The sequence below is a fragment of the Ochotona curzoniae genome, unplaced genomic scaffold (genome assembly GCF_017591425.1).
Source record: "Ochotona curzoniae isolate NIBS_2020 unplaced genomic scaffold, NIBS_Ocur_1.0 contig_3520, whole genome shotgun sequence".
NCBI classification, from domain to species: Eukaryota; Metazoa; Chordata; class Mammalia; order Lagomorpha; family Ochotonidae; genus Ochotona; species Ochotona curzoniae.
The window spans coordinates 28,863,466-28,882,366 of NW_024465894.1; the positions used below are offsets into that span (position 1 = coordinate 28,863,466).

The 18,901-nt window shown below is 46.3% G+C and overlaps 1 protein-coding gene across 2 annotated transcripts in view; it reads right to left on the minus strand.

The window, feature by feature from the left end:
• PLCB1 (phospholipase C beta 1) overlaps positions 1–18,901 on the minus strand; it is a 621,942-nt gene that overhangs the window by 103,441 nt on the left and 499,600 nt on the right. For both annotated transcript variants that reach the window (XM_040980971.1, XM_040980972.1), the window contains exons 13-19: positions 14,988–15,072; positions 13,586–13,763; positions 9,538–9,605; positions 7,210–7,306; positions 5,582–5,666; positions 2,505–2,629; positions 933–1,087 (exon numbers count right to left, since the gene is read on the minus strand). In XM_040980971.1, coding sequence (XP_040836905.1) covers positions 933–1,087; positions 2,505–2,629; positions 5,582–5,666; positions 7,210–7,306; positions 9,538–9,605; positions 13,586–13,763; positions 14,988–15,072 — 793 coding nt within the window. The remainder of the gene's footprint in view (positions 1–932; positions 1,088–2,504; positions 2,630–5,581; positions 5,667–7,209; positions 7,307–9,537; positions 9,606–13,585; positions 13,764–14,987; positions 15,073–18,901) is intronic.

The following is an 18,901-nucleotide window of genomic DNA, read 5'->3' on the forward strand; positions in this document are numbered from 1 at the left end:
AAACATAATTATTAATATAAATATAATATAAAGCTCAACTTGTGCCTGTTCCAGTTCTTGTGTCACTGGTAAATGACATAACTGTGAAACAATCTATTGGAATTTTATTTCAAAACCTTTGATACAAAGTGACACAACTTTAACACGAACATTGTTCAGCTACTCTGATAGCAAATGTTACTAAATATTTTCATCGTTTTTCAAATGCCTTGTATTAAGATCAATTGAAAAAACAGCATTATGCCCAATAAAAAATTTCTTAGCGCTACAGCTATTCTATTAGCAGAAAATAAATGATATTTTAAAAGTTACATGAAATTCTAGTTCCACATCCAACGATCACGAAATTTGTACATAAAGCTCTTTACAAAAACAATATTTCCTTTCATGACATTAATACTATTTTCTTAGAGTTAAGAAAACCATATCTGTTGTAACATCCATCTCAATGATAGAAGAAATGATTTGGAATTAATTTTAGGGTCACGAATTTATACTTAGTAAGACAACACTTTCTTATCATCAATACACGCTTCAAAATCTTGGAACAGCCTGCTAGATTTTTAAATCCATGGTATGAAAACCATGAACCTTCATTTAATATTTAATAACTTATACTTCTTTTTTCCTCTAAGTTTGCTTGGAACTAATGAGGGGAAAATGCCAAGCTAGGTCACTAACTTTCACATGCATTCCCTGATGGGATATTACACGAAAAGAGAACTGTCCACAGAGTGAGATTCACCAACCACCGACTTGGGTTACGATCTTCAGCCCCTTTATCGCATTCCTCCAACCTGGGAAAGCCATCCGTGTTTTTAGCCAGCTGCTAAGCTGTTAGTAACTTCATCCACTACTTTTAAAGAGTAAGGTACTTGGTCATGCAAGGTAGGTAAGATGCCAGCTCTCCTTAGGGACAGTTTTGTACAAACCTTCACTGACAAAGTGTTGGCCACGATGCCATCCACGATGCCCTCGGTGAACGGGTCAAAATGCTTGTCCGGTCTCCGCATGAACTCCGGCTTTAACCTGTAGCCACTCTTGCCGTTGTACTCGTACATCCCCATGTTGATCTGCATAGCCAGGTCTGAGTATCAAAAATGAAAACCTTGTGAATGACTTTACAATTGGAACAAGAAAGGCAGACTGTAAATCAGGATGGTATTACAGTCCATTCCTACGGCAGAAGTAGGTGTGCAGTTCATTGTAGGAAATGCAGGCTTAAAAGTTGAGCTGTAAACTGTAACACCTTTGCTGAAATGATTCAATTTCAGTAATAAACATGCCAATGGGCTAGTATATGTCTATTTGACCATTTCAAATAGATTTTTCACATATAATACATTCATTAAATATTTCTCTGGTTATTTTTGTCAGCTACATGAGTTTCCTTTGAGTAGATACATTGGAATAAGCATATTTGATCAATTCACTTTTGGAAAGTTATGCTTCATCCGATTTTTTTCAGTTTTTTAACTCAATCTTTTATGTATGATTTCCCTGAAATAATACTTTACATTAAAGTCTTAAAGGCTCTACTAACGAAGACCTTCAACACCTAAACCCAGAAAGATCAGGCATATATTTTATTGAATATTGTTGCGGTGACAAAAATCTTTTTAAAAATTTATTTACAGAAAAACATAGGCAATGGTCCCATTGGCCGACTCATTTCCCAAACGCCCATGATGACTGGTGACCGGAAGCCAGAGCTGGCGCCCAAAGACTCGGTCCAGTCCCCCAGGAGGGAGGCAGGAACCCCAAGACCTGAGCCGTCACTGCAGCCTGCCGTGGGCTATGATGGCCAGAAACAGGAGCCGGGATTTGAACTCCTGCCGTGGTCTGCCACAGCCAGAAACTAGAGCCAAGATTTGAAGCCAGCTACTCACACAGGAGCTGTGCATCTTAAATCTCCAGGATAAATCCTTACTCCTTAAACCGATTTATACTCTGCTAAGGCACATCTTTACAGATGAATGTCTGTACTTTCACGCAGAGTTGATGCTATAATTCTTTGGTTTCTACTGCATACAAAGAAATTATTTTTAAAATGTTTATTTCTGTGATTACTTACAATCAAAATCTATTTACACATTGATTTTTTTCCCCAAGAGACAAGAACTATTGATCCATGGTTTTTGGATAGCATCTAAAAGTATATAAATACACGACTTTTCAAGAAATTATTGAAAAACATGTATACATATTCAAAAAGCCCACACATTCACAGCCTTCTACCATAGCAGCATTCCTGGTTGTTTCGGTATTTTTTTTCCCCTTGTACCATTTTGGATTTGCTATTTTTCTACAACAAATCTATATTTCCTTTAAAAAGCAGGAAAACCATTCCGTAAAAACAACGCGAAACCAGCACAAATAAAACCCCGTCGGTACATCAGTCACGAAAATGCCTCAGTTTCCCCAGTCCGCATTTTCGGTGTGGCCAGTTTCCCCCCCTGCAGTCCTGCGATCGCTTCCCGAGCACCGTGACCCGGGCCACTCACCCACGGTCTGGAAGTTGAGAGCCACCATCTGACAGCCCGCGTTCCAGAAGAGCTGAGGCATGTAATTGGAGGAGTCCACGCGCGTGCCTTTGGGGTAGATCCGACTAAGCTGCATCTTGTTATATCTGGACCATCACGTTAAGTAGTGAATACAATGACACAAGCGGTTTGTACTGGCAGCCAACTGTCTACACCGCGTGGCCTCTCGGCGCCGGAGGGGGACACGCACAAAGCCATTCTGAAGAAACCCAACCGGCGTGCTCGTTCAACAGGACCACAGCACCGCCTTGGCACAGCCTTGCGGGCAGAACTGCTCACGTCGCAAACGGGACGGAGTCAGAGTCACTGGGACGTTGTGCGCGTGCTGGGGATGCTCTGAACGGCCAGGTGCACATGAGGAGACTGGGGTGTGCTTGTTACGGGATGGGGTGAGCCTTCACCATTGATAACAAGATAAACACAGCACAGCAGTTTCTGATCCTGCTTCCTATCATTCGTTTGATCATAAGCAAGTTGGGAATCTTAAACAATTCCACATGGTCCTTATTTAAGATTTATTGGACCCAGCATCATAGCCTAGTGGCTAAATCCTTGCCTTGAACGCACCGGGATCCCAAATGGGCACTGATTCTAAAGCCGGTGGCTACTCCTCCCATCCAGCTCCCTGCTTGTGGCCTGGGAAAGCAGTCAAGGATTGCCCAAAGCCTTGGGATCCTGCACCCTCATGCAAGACCTAGAAGCAGTTCCTGGTTCCTGGCTTCAGATCAGCTCAGCTCCAGGTAGTGTGGCCACAGGGGGAGTGAACCAACAGATGGAAGATCTTTCTCTTTCTTGCTGTCCCTCTGCCTTTATTTATTGTGAAGAGAAAGAGAAAGAGAGAGGCTGCCTCTGGTGGTCTGCTCCCCGGAATGGCGGTAACACTTGTGGCTGGGCCGAGCAAGTCCAGAAGCCAGCAGCTACACCTGTGTCCCCCATAAGGGCGCCAGGGACTCAAGCACTGGAGCCGTCAACTGCTGCTTCCCAGCAAGAGCGGCAGGGACATGGATCAGACGTGCAGCACAGCCAGGACTCACACCGCCACTCGCGTATAGCATGCGAGTGTCCCAAGTAGCAGCTTCACCCACTACACCACAACACCTGTTAGCTTGAAAACATGACTGGCAAGTTCCGGGACTAAACACTTGAGCTCCATCTGAGTTAGGCAAATACAGCTGAAATTTCCAAAGTGTGGGACTTGCTGCTGCTTGACGGTGAATAAGATATTTCATTTTTCCGTGCCGTGGTCTCACCGAGCAAGCAGATTTAACTGCTACTACATCATTGGATGATTCTGAGGCCTGGGTTAAGATACACATAATAAAAGCTCCACTGCATAGCCAATTATAGACACTAATACTAGTGATCTTTATAACAGGACTTTGGCTACAAGCTTACTTATTTTCTTATTGTTACCTAGGTAACTGTTACTGTAGGACTGACTTCATGAAATTGAGATCTTTGGAAATTTTCATGGTGTTTTATTTTTTAAAAGATTCATTTATTTTTATTACAAAGTCAGATATACAGAGAGGAGAGACAGAGAGGAAGATCTTCCATCTGATGGTTCACTCCCCGAGTGAGCGTAACAGCCAGAGCTTGCTGATCTGAAGCCAGGAACCAGAAGCGTCTTCCGGGTCTCCCACACAGGTGCAGGGTCCCAAGGCTTTGGGCAATCCTTGACTGCTTTCCCAGGCCACAATCAGGGAGCTGGATGGCAAGAGCGGCCACTGGGATTAAAACCAGAGCCCATTTGGGATCCTGGTGTGTTCAAGGCAAGGATTTAGCCACTAGGTTACCGCACCAGGCCCCGTGGTATTTTACTTTCAAAAAAAGTTTCAGGGTCCGGTGTGATGGCTCAATTGGCTAATCCTCTGCCTGCAACTGCCAACATCCCATGTGGGTACTGGTTCATATGCCACCTGATCCACTTCCTAGCCAGCTCTCAACTTCTGGCCTGGGAAAGCAGTGCAGAACGGCCCAAAGCCTTGGGACTCTGCACCCATGTGGGAGACCTGGAGGAAGACCCTGGCTCCTGGCTTCCAATCAGCTCAGCTCAGGCTATTGTGGCCATTGGGGGAGCAAACCAGTGCATGGAAGATCTTTCTCTGTCTCTCCATCTTTCTGTTAATCTGCCTTTTCAATAAAAATAAACAAATATTGTTAAAAATTTTCATGGCATGCTCCGTTTCCTTTGGGTTCACGAATAGCAATAAACTTTTTGCGGATAATCACGAAGCCATTGTCAGTTACATTTATCAACATTAATGTAATCACCATCACAGTTACTTGTATTGATGCAATTTTTTTGAAATTTGGAAGGGCAGTCACAGTAAAGGAAAGACCGACAGTGAGAGAGAGAAAACTCTTGCACCTTGTGGTTCACTCCCCAGTTGACTACAACGGCCTGGCTGGGTCAGGCAGGAGCCAGGAGGCTGGAGCTCTACCCAGCTCGCCCGCATGGGCCGCAGGGTCTAAGTATGTGGGGCATCCTGCCCGACTCCCCCAGGCGCATCGGCAGGGAGCTGGGACAGAAGTGGAGCGGCCAGCGTCCCAGCTGAAGCTCAAATGCTTCACCTGCTGTGCCATGGCACTGCTCCCCCCGCCAGTTATTTTGAAAACATATACATTGCATATACATTATGTGAAGTGCCCTGCCTCATACGTCAATTTATAGATACATGACGGACACAGACCCACCTTCCCTATGTCACACCGAATGTAGGCAGCAAATCATAAAGCTAGTACAATTGTTTCGTTTGCGAATGACAGAAGTAAAGGTTAAGCAAATCGTCAAAGGGCACAGCAAGGAACGATGTGAAGGTGACCTTCAAGTTGGGGCTTTCGGCTGGCATTGTGGCACAGCAGTGAAAGCTGGCACCTCTGACGCAGAGTTCCCTTATGCCAAGGCTAGCTCACAGGTCTCACACCCCAGGCCACCGCACTGCCCATGTGCCCAGTCATTTTAGGCGTCTTTGTGTTTCTCAAGCAAGCCATACACGGATTTCGTTGTATTAATTAAGTAGTCAAATCAAGGATACTCCACGAATTCCACCGGAGATTTTGTAAGCTGCTCAAGTCCTTTGGTTTCCACGAAGGAAGACATTTCAAAACTCTTATTTCTTTCTGGATGAAATAACAACAATAACACGAAAGTGAGAAATACAACGAAACAAGTCACGGTGTTACGATAGAAGTATGCGAATGTTTCACAAAGGGTAATTCATGCTGTACATGATTTTCACTCACGGCCTTTCTCTGGGAGCCGCTGGCCTAGAAAACAGGTTGAACCTGTGACATGGACCACTCAGCTCAGCTCTCCCTCTGCTGTGCGATTTGGGAATATGAGTGAATTTTCAATGCATGTCACTGGATTCCAACCACCTCCTTCTGTTGATGGTATCTTTGCACACAAGTAGTCCTCAAAATCGGTCCTACCAACCGACCCTTGTGGTCGTGACGTTCCTTGGAAAAGTTTAGCATGATCTTTACAATGGAGGGACTCTCTCCTCTTCATTCCCTCCAAAATTAAAACTGTATCCTCTCCCCTCACTGGCTCCAGAGAGCCTCACCGAATTCCTCCAGTTCGCTCAACTTCTCCGTGTATCGTAAATCTACTTTCCCTGAGCTGTTTTAAGCTGTTAGTGAAATCAACGTTAATTCAGAGTGCTCCGTGAAATGTATCAGTATTCTTTTTGAAACTGGGAAATGACGTAATAAACGAGAAAGAAAGACCTTGTTTGTGGGCCTGTCTGGTTCTGATGCACGCAAATGCACCAGCTCCTGCCCACACTTGCCTGCTGGTCTAGAGGTTTGCACTAATAACCAGGAGCAGTGATGTGGCAGCCAGGCAAGGTGCCAGTGGTATGCCACTTCAGGATATTACAAACTTAGCCATCCTTTTGGGGGCAAAAAAAAAAAAATCAGTATTTTAAGCATCAAAAATGTTGGCGTCACCATTGGCAGGTAAGTTCTCTGTTGCAGAGAGCTAGACATGAGCCACTAAGCTGGGGCTCTCCGTGCAAAACCATTTAAGCACTAGTGTGCTGTGTGGATTCAGTTGGCTCTGCAAAGCCATCTATCAGCAGGGACAGGGTCTTGGTGCCCAAGAGGAGATTCCTGCACGAGACAGGTCAGTCCTGAAAGCGCCGTGGCTGTGACGGCGTCTTTTATTTCCACGCAGATATAAACATTCAGGAATGCACTCTTCTCCCCACACCGAGCGAAGAGCGTATTTTCCTCTGCATGCAGTGGGGGATGCCTGGTTGTATGTGAAGGTAACTGTTTATTCTCCCAGATATACAAAAGGAACATGTGCACACAGGGGAATCGGCTCTATTTTTTCACGGCTGGGGTTCTGGAAAACGGGGTAGTTAGCCCCCATCCCTCTCACTTAGATTCTGTATTGTTGCAAACAAAACACAAACGTAAGATGTTCAATGTCCTGTCTGCTGATCTAGTATCTTTCAGACCACCAATGGCGTCTAGCCCTGTTACCTGCTTGAGGGGAACACCTGCTCCTTAGATACGTGAAGATAGCAAGGTTGCACATTTAAGATTTCAGCACGCAATAGTTCTACTACAGGTAGCGTTGTTTGGTTCAATTATCTTGCATAGAACACATGAGCACTAAATATTCCAACAGGAGTTTTGCTCCCTGAAAACTTACTTTTAGAAATTTCAAATGACTCAAACTTCACTGGCTGGATGTAGTTCACCAGGTTGGACATTTCCTCCGTGGCCATGGCCTCACTGCCTGCTGTGCCCTGTAAGCGGGAAGACAAAGCAGGCTTGCATTAGCAAGACTTAGGGTTCATTTCCCTGCCCAGGCGCATGCGACTCCAACGGGAAGAAACCCAGCTCCGTTCTTCCGAAGATGGTGAGTGACCGATGGCAAGTTCATTGCCGGAGAAAGAACACGCAAAACATACAGGCTGAGTTTCCCTCTTCTGACATGTTCGGAACCAGCCACACTTTGGATTTGAAATGGTTTGGGAGTTTTAAATATTTGCATCTACATCATGAGGAGTCTTGGGGATGGGACCCAAATCTAACCATGAAATTGACTTTTGCTTCACGTATACATTCTGCACACGGCCCCCAGGCGTCTTATAGACTGCTTTCAGTAAGACATGGCATTCAACAGTTTCATGGTGTGTCATTTTCCACGCGTGGAGCCACATCCGTGCTCCATCGTTTTGACTTTTGGAGTAGCCTGAGTTTTGGGTGTGGGGTTTAGAGCTTCTCAGCGCATGCCTCATTTTACACAAGTGAGGAGTGCGGGGAGGGAAGTTTAGAGGCTGCTGGCAGTGTGGACAAGGACCACCTGAGAGCCGAAACCCAGATCCCTCCAGCCACTCTCGGGAGGTCAGACCCTGCATTTCAACAGAGGACTCAACTTCACATTCACTGGAAACCACCCGGGTGTACGTCAGCACGCTCAGCAGGCCATCCATCAGTGACGGTTATGGTTAATGATTCCAGAACTACATAGAATGAGGAAGGTAGCCATTGGATGAACTGAAGATGGTTAGTGCTAACAACATTAATAATAATATGGGGAAGTGGACCCAGATAACTATTATTATTATTATAACTATTATTTTCCCATATGTTCTTCAATCTCTCCCTTTTTTGGTTCATTCTGAGCCCTTTAGCAGGATGGGCAGCGTAGGGGTCAGGAGCTCACATTCTAGAACAAACTGTCTGATTTGAAATCTGCAGATGCTGAGTTAGAAACTCTGCAGTCTCCAACAGTGACGGCACGCTTCAGTACTTTAGTTCACTCATATTTAAAATTAGGATCACACCAGCCCCGCCGGAGTCTAAGGAGCTTTTTTATGATCTAAGTTCATGTGCACCAAGGAGCTCAAATCATCGCCTTGCACCCAGGACACTGTCCTTTCACTGTAGCGTACCTGCCATCACACAGCACTTGGATGTGCTTTGACACGGCTCCCGCGCAGGGCACAGAGCGATCTGCCACTTGGACAAGATTTCTCCAACTCCCCCAACAGCCAGGGCAGAACCAGGCACGGGGGACCCAGTTGAAGCCTCCTGCCTAGTAGCAGATACTCAAATAAGTGAGTTTCCACCTGCTGACTCCCAGCGGGCACGTTAGCCGGAAGCCAGAGCACAGAACAGAGCGACTGCGGGATGGGATGTGAGCGTCCCCAGCCACGTCTCAAGGACTTGCAGCTAGTGGCCACCCCCGATACAGATTTCAATAAAATAGAAAAAAAAAAAAACCCGCAGCAGGTGAGCACAAAACACCCCTCTATGCAGAGAGCTGATATTTCCTCGTGTCAGTTTTCCCACCGAGGGTTCTAGTTGTAATATTTAGGTTAAATACCAACTGCAACATAGGGATTTGCAAACAGACCATTCAATTAGTAAGGCAGTTCTCAAACGATCAAGAATCATCAATGAAAAAAAAAATCACATACAATCGAAGCCACTCTCAGGCAGATCTATTTTACGAGACTTGGAAAGTCTCCTTGGAAATTCAGTAGACATGGATGAGGGGAACATAATGACTCAGAAGTTTAAACTACGTTGAAGGAAACGACAGGAAGTGCAAGCACGAACAGTGACTCGTTATTTTAAGCTGCACTGTGAGGCTGCCGACACTGCAAGGGCCAGCTTCCCGCAATCTGACAGCCAAGTCCCGCAGATGCGGCCCAGGCACCTACCAAAGGAAATTCTAAATCCCCAGGGGACGTGCCATTGATTTTCTTCTGTGCCATTACTATTTTTTGGTTGAGGAAGTTCGGGCTAATGATGGGATTAACTGCATGTTTCTGAACTTCTGTCCAAGCTCTAGACATTCCCTGGATTTGGGGACTAGTCCAAAATCCCACTAATTGCTTCAAAATCTTGAAGCCGTTGCCGGCTCGCGCACATGTGCTCTTTTGGCCACTAGATGGCAGAAGGACACCGTGGAATACGCTCAGGGGGCTGGACCAGGGCAGAGCTGGAAGGCCCCGTCGGTGCTCACCTCGTCCATGGAAGACTTCTTACAGTCGTCATCATCGTCATCATCATCACTCTCTGTGTCCGCTTCCCCTGTCAGGTGCAAACAACACAGTCAAAGCTCTGTGAAAAACAAGAGTTCCCCGAGGATGGCACCTTCCCCCCCCCAAAAAAAATCCTTTTTTTTTTTTTTAAAGTTTTCAATGGTATCAGTGATGGAGAATCTAAGGATATTTTAAATGATTTCTTTCAGAAGCAGAGAGGTCTCCCCTCCCCTGGTTCGTTTCCCAGATGTTTGGGCTGGGTCAGGATCGTAATCCCGCGTGGGAGGCAGAGGCTCGGCCACACTGGCCATCACAGGGCTGCCTCCCGGGCGAGCTTTTTCTAAACAGGATGCATAAATAAATACCATTTAAAATGTTCAAGTTCTACCAACAGTGTTTCTCTGAACATTTTTTTTTTCTGTATATGGTTTCAATAATAAAGAGAATGCCACATTGCTCCCTTCTGAGGGAGGGTTTGCTCACCATATTTTGAGCTCTCCAGCCTCTTTGGGGGAGGTTTAATTTCTGTGAATCCTAAAACGGATAGGGCCTGACTCGGCCAAGTTGTCCCTTCGTTTTTCAAGCTCTCACTAGCCAGTGCTTGCCCGTAACCCAGCAAGCTCCCGTGCATCACTTGCAAAAACTCAGAGGACTCAGAGGTGTAAGGCGGCCGGAGCTGTGGGGCCGTGGCAACACAAACAAGCGCACGCAAACTGCTGGGCACCCCACTACTTGTTGGGAAGGTTGTATGGGGTCCACGGCCTTTACACAATGCACACACCGAGAAACTCGCAATATGACATTCTGAAGGAAAGGGTGAGATTGGCGAATAATCCTTAAATAGCATCCCGCTTGAAAACATAATCCAAGCAAATGCAGTTCAACGTTTAGCTCAATGGACGCTTCTGCCAGGTTACATAATTACATTCGTGCTTACATTTATACCCCAATCTGTCATCATATGGGCCTGGGCTTCCGCTAGACCCAATAACATCAGCTAGAAAACAAATATTTTTTCAAGGAAAAAGTAAAGGCAAATCAGTTGCTTGAGTTACTTTTAGCGTTTGGGGTTCACACATGTAGTGCCCCAAGCAGCCCAGTAGAGGGCGGCATGGGCTCAGTTATGGGGCACCCTGCTTGCCCAGTACCTCCCCGCCAGCTCCCTCAATCTCAACACGGGGCCCCCAATATTCAGGTTTCCATTTGACTAACAAATTAGTAGTATGAGTAAGCAATGAATTAATGAAATACCTTAGGGAGAAAAACCTGCCAGGGAAAAGGGTTGGGGACCAACAAGGGTTGTTGCTCATGGCTTGTTTATTTTAAAAAGCCACATAAATTCATTTTAGGATGTTTATTTTTGCTAATGAACAAAGTGACTCAATTATCCCTTTGAAGAAAAATGTAACTCATTTGAGGGACATTTTTTTTTAGGGTCTGGCCACTTACATATTTTACTACCAAAGTTTTGTTCCAAGCTTTCTATTATTTTTGATCACTTTTTTAATCAGAGGGAAGGTTCTTTTCATCAAGCAATTTAAGAAGCTGTGAGTAGATTGTTTTATGAAGTGTTTCATGGGACACAATGTATCAGTGTCTGACACTGACACATCAGAATCACTGACTTACATCTTGTCACTTAAACGGGAAATGAGAAGTTTGTCTTCCTTTTAGAGTATTATAAGCACAGGGACCTAGGTTTTTTCTCTTATAAGATGCAGAAAAATTTTTATTAGTTTTTAAATTAACATATGGTAATTGCACATACTTATGGAACTCCTTTGCTAATCTCTGGAGGCATTTGGGTGAATTTCATTGAATTTAAAAAAGGGGGGGAGGTGCTGCGCTGGTGCTGTGGCATGGTAAGTTAAGCTTCCCACCACAAAGCTGGTATTCTGTATGAGTGCTGGTTTGAGTTCCAGCCGCTCCACTTCTGATCCAGCCCTCTGCTAATGTAGCATGGAGGGCAGCAGAGGACGGCCCCAGACCCTGGGCCCCCAGCCACGTGACCCTGGGCCCTGCACCCACGTGACCCTGCGCCCCCACCCACGTGGGAGACCTGGAAGCAGCTTCTGGCTCTCCTGGATTCAGAAGAGCCAAGTTCAGTTTATTAGAGGAATGAACCAGTGAATGGAAAATCTCTCTCTCTCTCTGTCTCTCTCACTCCCTTTCTCTCTGTCTCTCTGGAACTCTGCCTTTCCAATAACAATGAATACCTCTCTTTTAAGAAATTATTTTACTTTGCTCTAGTTCTTTAGGACAGGGAGACCGTCAAACGGTTGAATCCTGGACCAGGCAACTGGCCAACAGGGTCCATGCTAAGAAAACTGGCTTTGAAATGGGATCCATTTCATGTTTTTCAAGTTCTCTGGGTTCCCAGTACCACAAACAGCTACAAATTAAGTGGCCCGTGAGCAGTGCCCTTTAATGAAAGGTCTACCTACCCATTAAGATGTACAAAATCACCAGGGAAATAAATTATTATTGCACAACAGACTCTGGGACTAGCTTAGGAAATCTACCAAATTACTAACAGATCGCGTCTTTGCATGAAGCAATCATGTTCACAGCCTGCAAAAACTCAGAGTGCTGTACGTCCTGTTAGCAAGAGGAAGAGGAAGGGCAGTGAGAAGGGGAGATGGAGAAGAACCGAGCACCCACACACAGAGGAAGATGTGGTTCGCTCACTGGCCTCCAAGGGACGCGGCTCTGTGAGGAGACAGGGTCTCCTGACGGCACGCATCCAAACGTTAACAAGAACATTCTTATTGAAAACAAAAAGCTGTCGCTGAGAAATGAGCCAGAGTTGCATAAGAACATTTGAAACGCACACCCAAGAGCTACAGGACAAAACATTTGCCAACAACGACGTGATATTTGTTGAGGAGGATGGTAGACAATCAAGGAAATATCAACTTAGAGAAAAACTGAAGATTCATCAGCCACTGAGCGATGAGGCTTACGCGGTGGAGCAGACAGTCTGGCTTCCAAGAGCAGAGCCCAGGGCTGTCGGCCTCTGTCCTTCAGACACACACAACTGTGTGGAATGTGAGTATTGTTTAAGTGTAGCCGACCGTCTTTCTCATTGCTACATGCTTTTCCTTTGTGTGACTACAACCCTCCGCCACGAACAGGTGTCTGATTGTCACTGCTTTTAGGGCTTCTTGCACAGGTCTCTTGGCAAACATCAACACCCCGTTTCTGTTGGTTCAACATCCAGGGAAAGAGACTGCCCAGGAAACACGCATCCAACCTCTGTAGGTTCTAAGCAGTTTCCCACAGTGACTGGTCTTATGTAAGCTGAACTTCTCATTGAGGAGCTGCCGAGGAGCTAAGCTCCCAGCTCCTCCACTTGATCGCCTTCCAATCAGAGGAACTTGGCAATGCGGTTTTTACATTGTCAAGATTCTGTCTGAACTTAGGAAATACACGAGACACAATTACAGATGATAAAGGAAATGAGTGCCCACTCTGAATTATTTTCTCATCCACCACAACAGTCTAATTCGGCCTAAATTTAAAAGCAAAACTAATGATAATAAGCACCGCTTTGTAGCTTCGCAAGATAATTAAAATAATTGCTCCACTGCACATTTCTAAAAAGCTCTAGAAAATACAGTTGGATCAAAACAGCCAGAACTATCCAGTAAGCCACCAAGAGACCACAATCAGTCCTCCAGTTCTTGTTTCTCATGAAGCAGTCTAAAGCCACATCATCAACTCCAAGATTCTTTGGTTAATGAAGCAGCCAGAATCATGGCTCCCCGCGGATACCTGGGTCCCGCACACACATTTACTTGGCACGACCCAAGGTGCTTCGCAGATGTGAGAGGGGAAGGGTGGCGATGGGGGAAGGGTTGTGCTGAATGAACTGGATGGGTCCTTAATGAAAAACAGAGATTTCCTAGATGTGGTGAGAGGGAAAATACAGCTCTAAAGAGTGTCTGTCACAAGCACAGAAAACCAACGAGGCAGCACTGGGAAGAAATAGGAAGACCCCACCAGAGGGAGACCCCACCAGCCCCTCACCGGCTCCGGGGGACGAGGGCTCGAACACGCTGGACGAGTCGCTGTATGTGTTGGACGCTTGCTCAGAGAGCTTCTTTTTGCCACTTCCTTCCGATGACTTGTGTGACTTCTTCTTGTTTTTTACCAAAATTTTATACATTAAATCCATAGGGCTTGGAAGAGGAACTCCGGATTCCAGCTAAGCAAAAAAAAAAAAGAAACACATGTTCTGTGTTGATACCATGTCTTCAGATCGCTGCACCAAACCCCTAGCCAGCCCAGATTGTGTGCTTAGAATAGCTAAGCTTTCTTTGCCACCCTCCACACGGCTCACTGATCCGTGTGCCTGCAGGAGGGCCTGGTTAATAGATGTCAATTTCTTTTTAGTACATACATCAGACACATTTTAATTACTTCCAGTTTTTCATAACAAAATTCACACGAAGATCGAAGAAATGTACTTATCCATTTGCTATATGAAGCCCAAATTTCCAGTTTTGCCATGGATCACAGAAACCCACCCATCCTGATGTGGGATGGGTAAGATGACCCTGACCTGAATTTTAAAGACAGAAATCCAGGCACCGGTGTGGGCTTGGCAAAGACACGTGGTAGCTTTTTGAGCACGCCTGTGGAATCCACTTTTCAGCCACAGCCTGAAAACATGAAAAAGCTGTATGTCTCAGCAACGTGGCATGGGGTTTTGGACTTTCTTCCAGCTCCGAGAGTCAAGCTACCTTATTTTCAAGCCCCATTCCAGTGTTTCCCACTTACACACTGAATGAGAACATCAATTTCCCCAGAGAGGGTTGTTGGGCATCATATCAGAGCCCATGCGTGCAAGTCAAAAGATGGGTTATTTTTTAGAACGATCCAACTCCTGTAAGTTACTTTTCTTCTTTGCTTACAATGAGTTGGGAGGACATGGACCAGCATGAACTCACTTAGGGACACATGCAGATTGGACGCAATGGTCCAACCAAGGAGAAGCTGCGTTAGCATCTCTCTGCTAGGTTCTGTTCCAAAGCAGCTAAGTTCCCTCCAAGAGGAGGCCTCAGTTCTGCAGAGCCAGACCAGGAGTCTCGGTGCCCCCTACAACATTCAGTTTAAATCGCTTTTATGGGGGCCGAAAGGGACGACACTCCCTGTGTGAGGATCAGAGTTCCCCTAAGCTGTTCTCCATGGCTGACTGCGAAACTGCTGGGATGCCCCACACACCCCTGAATCATGTCAGGTTGGGAAAAGGAAGAGAATAGAGGCATGTCTTCCATCCTCCATGGGGCCCAGTGCTGGGATGCTCTTGGTCAGAGAGCTCATTATCAAGTGCATGAATCTTACCAGGAAACATAAACATGGCAAGGAAGTGAGTAAGTGTCCCCTCCGCCTGATTGTAAATACCGCGGGTGTTCCTGCAGAGGCTTACCGGGTATTTTTCCAGGGGCTCCATGAGAAGTGCGTCCCCGAAGATGAGCCGGCAGTACTCTGCCATCTTGGCTTGTTGCTTCGGACTGTGGGGATGGGAGAAGGAAAGAAAAAAACAAGTGGTGAGGCTTCCTTCCAGAGCCTGACCTGAAGTCCCTTGCGCCTTAAGGTTTTTTTTTTTTTTTTTTTTTTAAGAGACAATTCTCCAAACCCCCCACTCGGGATCCGTGTTCATTTTTGCACACGCTTAGCTTAGCTTGCGTGGATCTGCATTTAACACACAGGCAGGCAGAGAAGGCACTGGCCTGGTGAGGGCTACTCGTAGGGCTGGATGCAGAACTACGTATGGACATCACGCAAACCCCAGAGTTAGAGACTCAGGCCTTCTCGTGGAATTGTCTGATACTAACTCACTTGCAAGACACTCGGAGGGGAAGGTCTCGCGTGCAGCCCGGGTGAATTCTTGCATGGAATTTGTCAAACCGACAGGGAGTTGTGTCGGGAGAGTACTGAGGCAGGTGAGGAAATAAGGGTGAAAGAATGAGGAAGGGAAGTGACTGGGGGGAAGGGGAGAGGAGTAGAGGGAGGAGGACTCCTCAAACTTGGAACAAGAAAGAGAAACACTGTGTCCCCTTGTGGAGAGGGTCCTGCCAGACAGAGAGCGGGCTGAGACCTCCAGCCGGAAGCTGATATGACAGCACGGGGCTGCACCTGCAGCATGCCTGGGCCGGGCACCAGGCTCTGCATGGCTCCGGGTCTACTGATCCCAGCTGTTCTTGGAAAGGACAGGGGATGCCAAGGAGATGCAGTGAAATAACGGATGCCAACACCTTTCCTACGTAAAGAGCAAGTGAATATAAAATGATCCCACTATCTGGAGGCGGTGGCCCCTGACTCCACTAGACGCAGCTTGCACCCAGCAACCCGTGAACACAGTTGCTGCAAGGGAACATCCTGTTCTTGCAAAATGCTTCCTTTTCCTCGAGCTTTTAAAATGTAATACATTTCTTCCTTCATTCCGTGGAGTCACAGATACCATGAAAAATACCCAATCGTTTTGATTCTGATCTACAGTGTGCTGAACTTGAGTCCCAAGAGCTCTCTCTACTTGTTGCAAGAATCAAGCATTTTAGCCCAAATAGGACTGAGCAGACAACAGGAACAGTGAGGAAAGCCTTCTTTTTGATAATTCAAATAGGTTGTAACATGAGATTCTTGATTTTATTCCCTCTTTCATGAAGTCAAGCCTGGACAATGGGCTATCTTTTTCTGGGAAGGGGGACATCTGATTTGGGATGGGGGTCATATCATGTTACAATGGGCCACAAAGAAAAACACACTTTCTATGTTTTTTTAATCTTTTTAAAATATGAAGTATGTGATTAGGGGTGCAGAGAATTATTTAGGTTCAGATGGGAACCCCAAAGCTTACTGCTTTCTCAGAAGAGCTGGGAGAGGCAAAGGAGGGATTCAAAGAACTTGCCAAGCCCTGCATCTTCACCCTGTGTTTTCTCACGATGCTTGGTTGAAAGATTTTGCTTAGGCAGAACTCGGGATCAACTTCCGCAGCCCCCATACAGTAATATCAGGGAAGGAAGAATGATTATTCATTAGAGAACTGGCCCTGGCCGACAGTGTTGGAGGGCTCGTCCGGAGCAGGTGGAGAAGTGGCTGCTGTGGCCGAGGAGACGGTAGGCACATTTCAGTTCGCATGCTCCTGCTCCAGGAACAACTTCCCGCTCTGTGAACCTCACCGAAGACACAACTGTTTCTGCTGGGCCAGCCCACATCCTGGCTTTTTACTCCAGGTGAGGGCCAGCAACAGGTAGCATGAGCATTCCCTGCAGCTTGTCAGAAGCGCACAGCCAGACGCGTCTCCAGGGAGACCAGGCCTCCTGAAGATGCTCCTGTGTGATGCTGGTGCTGAGCACAGACCCACCTGATGCTAAGGCATGGGCAAGGTCAAATCGCTCTGACAGATTACAATCAATCTTCAGGTTCTGAAGTAGGAGACAACTCTTCGGAGGGTTGGAACTTGGCATCCCCAAGTTCTCTTTGAGCAGAGGTTTTGAGGGAAGGGGAGGGATGTACCCCAATGTCCTGCTTGCAGGCTCAGGTCCTAAGCAGGTGTGCCCTATCAAGCAATCCCCAAAGCACATTCCAAGAAGGATTTTGCTGGACCCATAGGCCTCAACTCCACCGAAGAATCACAATGGTGGGGATTCAAGCAGATGGGACTATCTGAACTGAGTCCTGGGCTCCTGGCTTCAACCTGGAGGACCCCAGCCATAGCAGGCATTTGAGGAGTTTCCCAGCAGACAGATGTCTGTCAGCCTTTATTCTTCAGTCTTTCAAGTAATTAGAGATGTTTAATCATGATAAAGACAGTCGGGGTTAGCATGGTGGTGCAATGGTTTCAGCCGTCACCTGAGACCTCAGCTTCCCAAGTTGGAGCTCTGATTCAAGCCCTGGTTGCTCCACTTCTATTCCAGCTACCTGCTAACATGCCTTAGAAAGCATAGGAAAAAGGTCCAAGTCCTTGGGCCCCTCCACCCATGCAGGAGCCACGGACAGACTCCATGGAGTTGCAGACTCACCCATTGTAGCTGCTATTTGGGGAGTGAATCAGTGGCTAGAAGATTTTTTTTTAATCACTCTCACCCACATCTGTCTTTAAAACAAATCACATGAATATTAAGTTAAACAGCCTCCCAAGCTGTTAATTTGGCTGGACCTTGTCTGCAGCTTCCTGATGGTCAGCGGACTTCCAATAAACCACAGCGTTAACAGTCACAATCTAACACTTAAATAACCCTGGGCTCTCACTGCAATGAAAATGCTAACACAGGGTCTGTGGCAGGGCCTAAATGCTGCAGTGTTGCAGGTTCTGCTGGTCCAAAGATTAGACTTTGAAGAGCAAAGGCACGTGTCGAACTTGAACTTGTGCAAAGGCATACGTTTACTTAAACTTTTCAAACCTGCCTCAAAAGCGACTGATTTGGAGCGAGCACAAGAAGTAGGTGTCCAGAGAAAAAAGCAAAATGAGCTCTTTGGTAATCAGCCTATTCATGCTCCCAGCAGCGCCTGTGCCCACCTGACAAGGAACTGCATTAGAGCAGAGGGCAGGCTGAATAGAAAGCGTCGGCAGAAAACAAAGCAACTTTAATTGTGGGTCAGAACTGCCAACATCAAAAGAATTCAAATTACAGTTAGAAAAAAAAAAATCCCTGAGTGTTTAGAACAACAGCACCAGCTACCAGGGAGAAAGGAGCAGGAAAAAGGTTTAAAAAGACGTGCCTGTGAGCTTAGGGCCACACAAGACATATCTCAAATATATCAAAATATCCCTAAAATGCAGACCACAGACATCTGACACAGAGGCCGGATTCAACAAACGGCAGTCCAAATGCCCCAAGTGGGAACTAGCCAACGTGCTGCCCACTGGACGAGAAATCTATAACCCAGGAAACTGAGGGCCTTTCCACAAATCTCACAGCCATCTGCAGCCAGAGGAAGGCTAGTGGTTATTCCACTTAAATCCAGTATAGAGTTCACACAAAAAAATTAAGTGGAAAAGCAAAGTAAAGCAGGGCTTTAAAAGACAGATTTTAAGTTCTGAATCTGACCATCTTATAAATGTAGTGTACACAGGAGGAAACAAAACAAACAAAACTTTTTTTTGCACCTGCCGCTTCACTCCACAAGCATCTGTGCGAGCCAGATGTGGGCCAAGCAGAAGCCAGCAGCCAGGAATAACATCCTACTTTCCAACCTAAGTGGCAGGGGCCCATGGCTCGAGCCATTTTCCTTTGCTTCCCTGAGTACATCAGCAGGAGGCTGGGTGGGAAGGAAGGTAGTTGGCGGGCAGGGGTGGGGGGCGGGGGAGTGGGAGAGAGACTAGAACCAACACTGTGA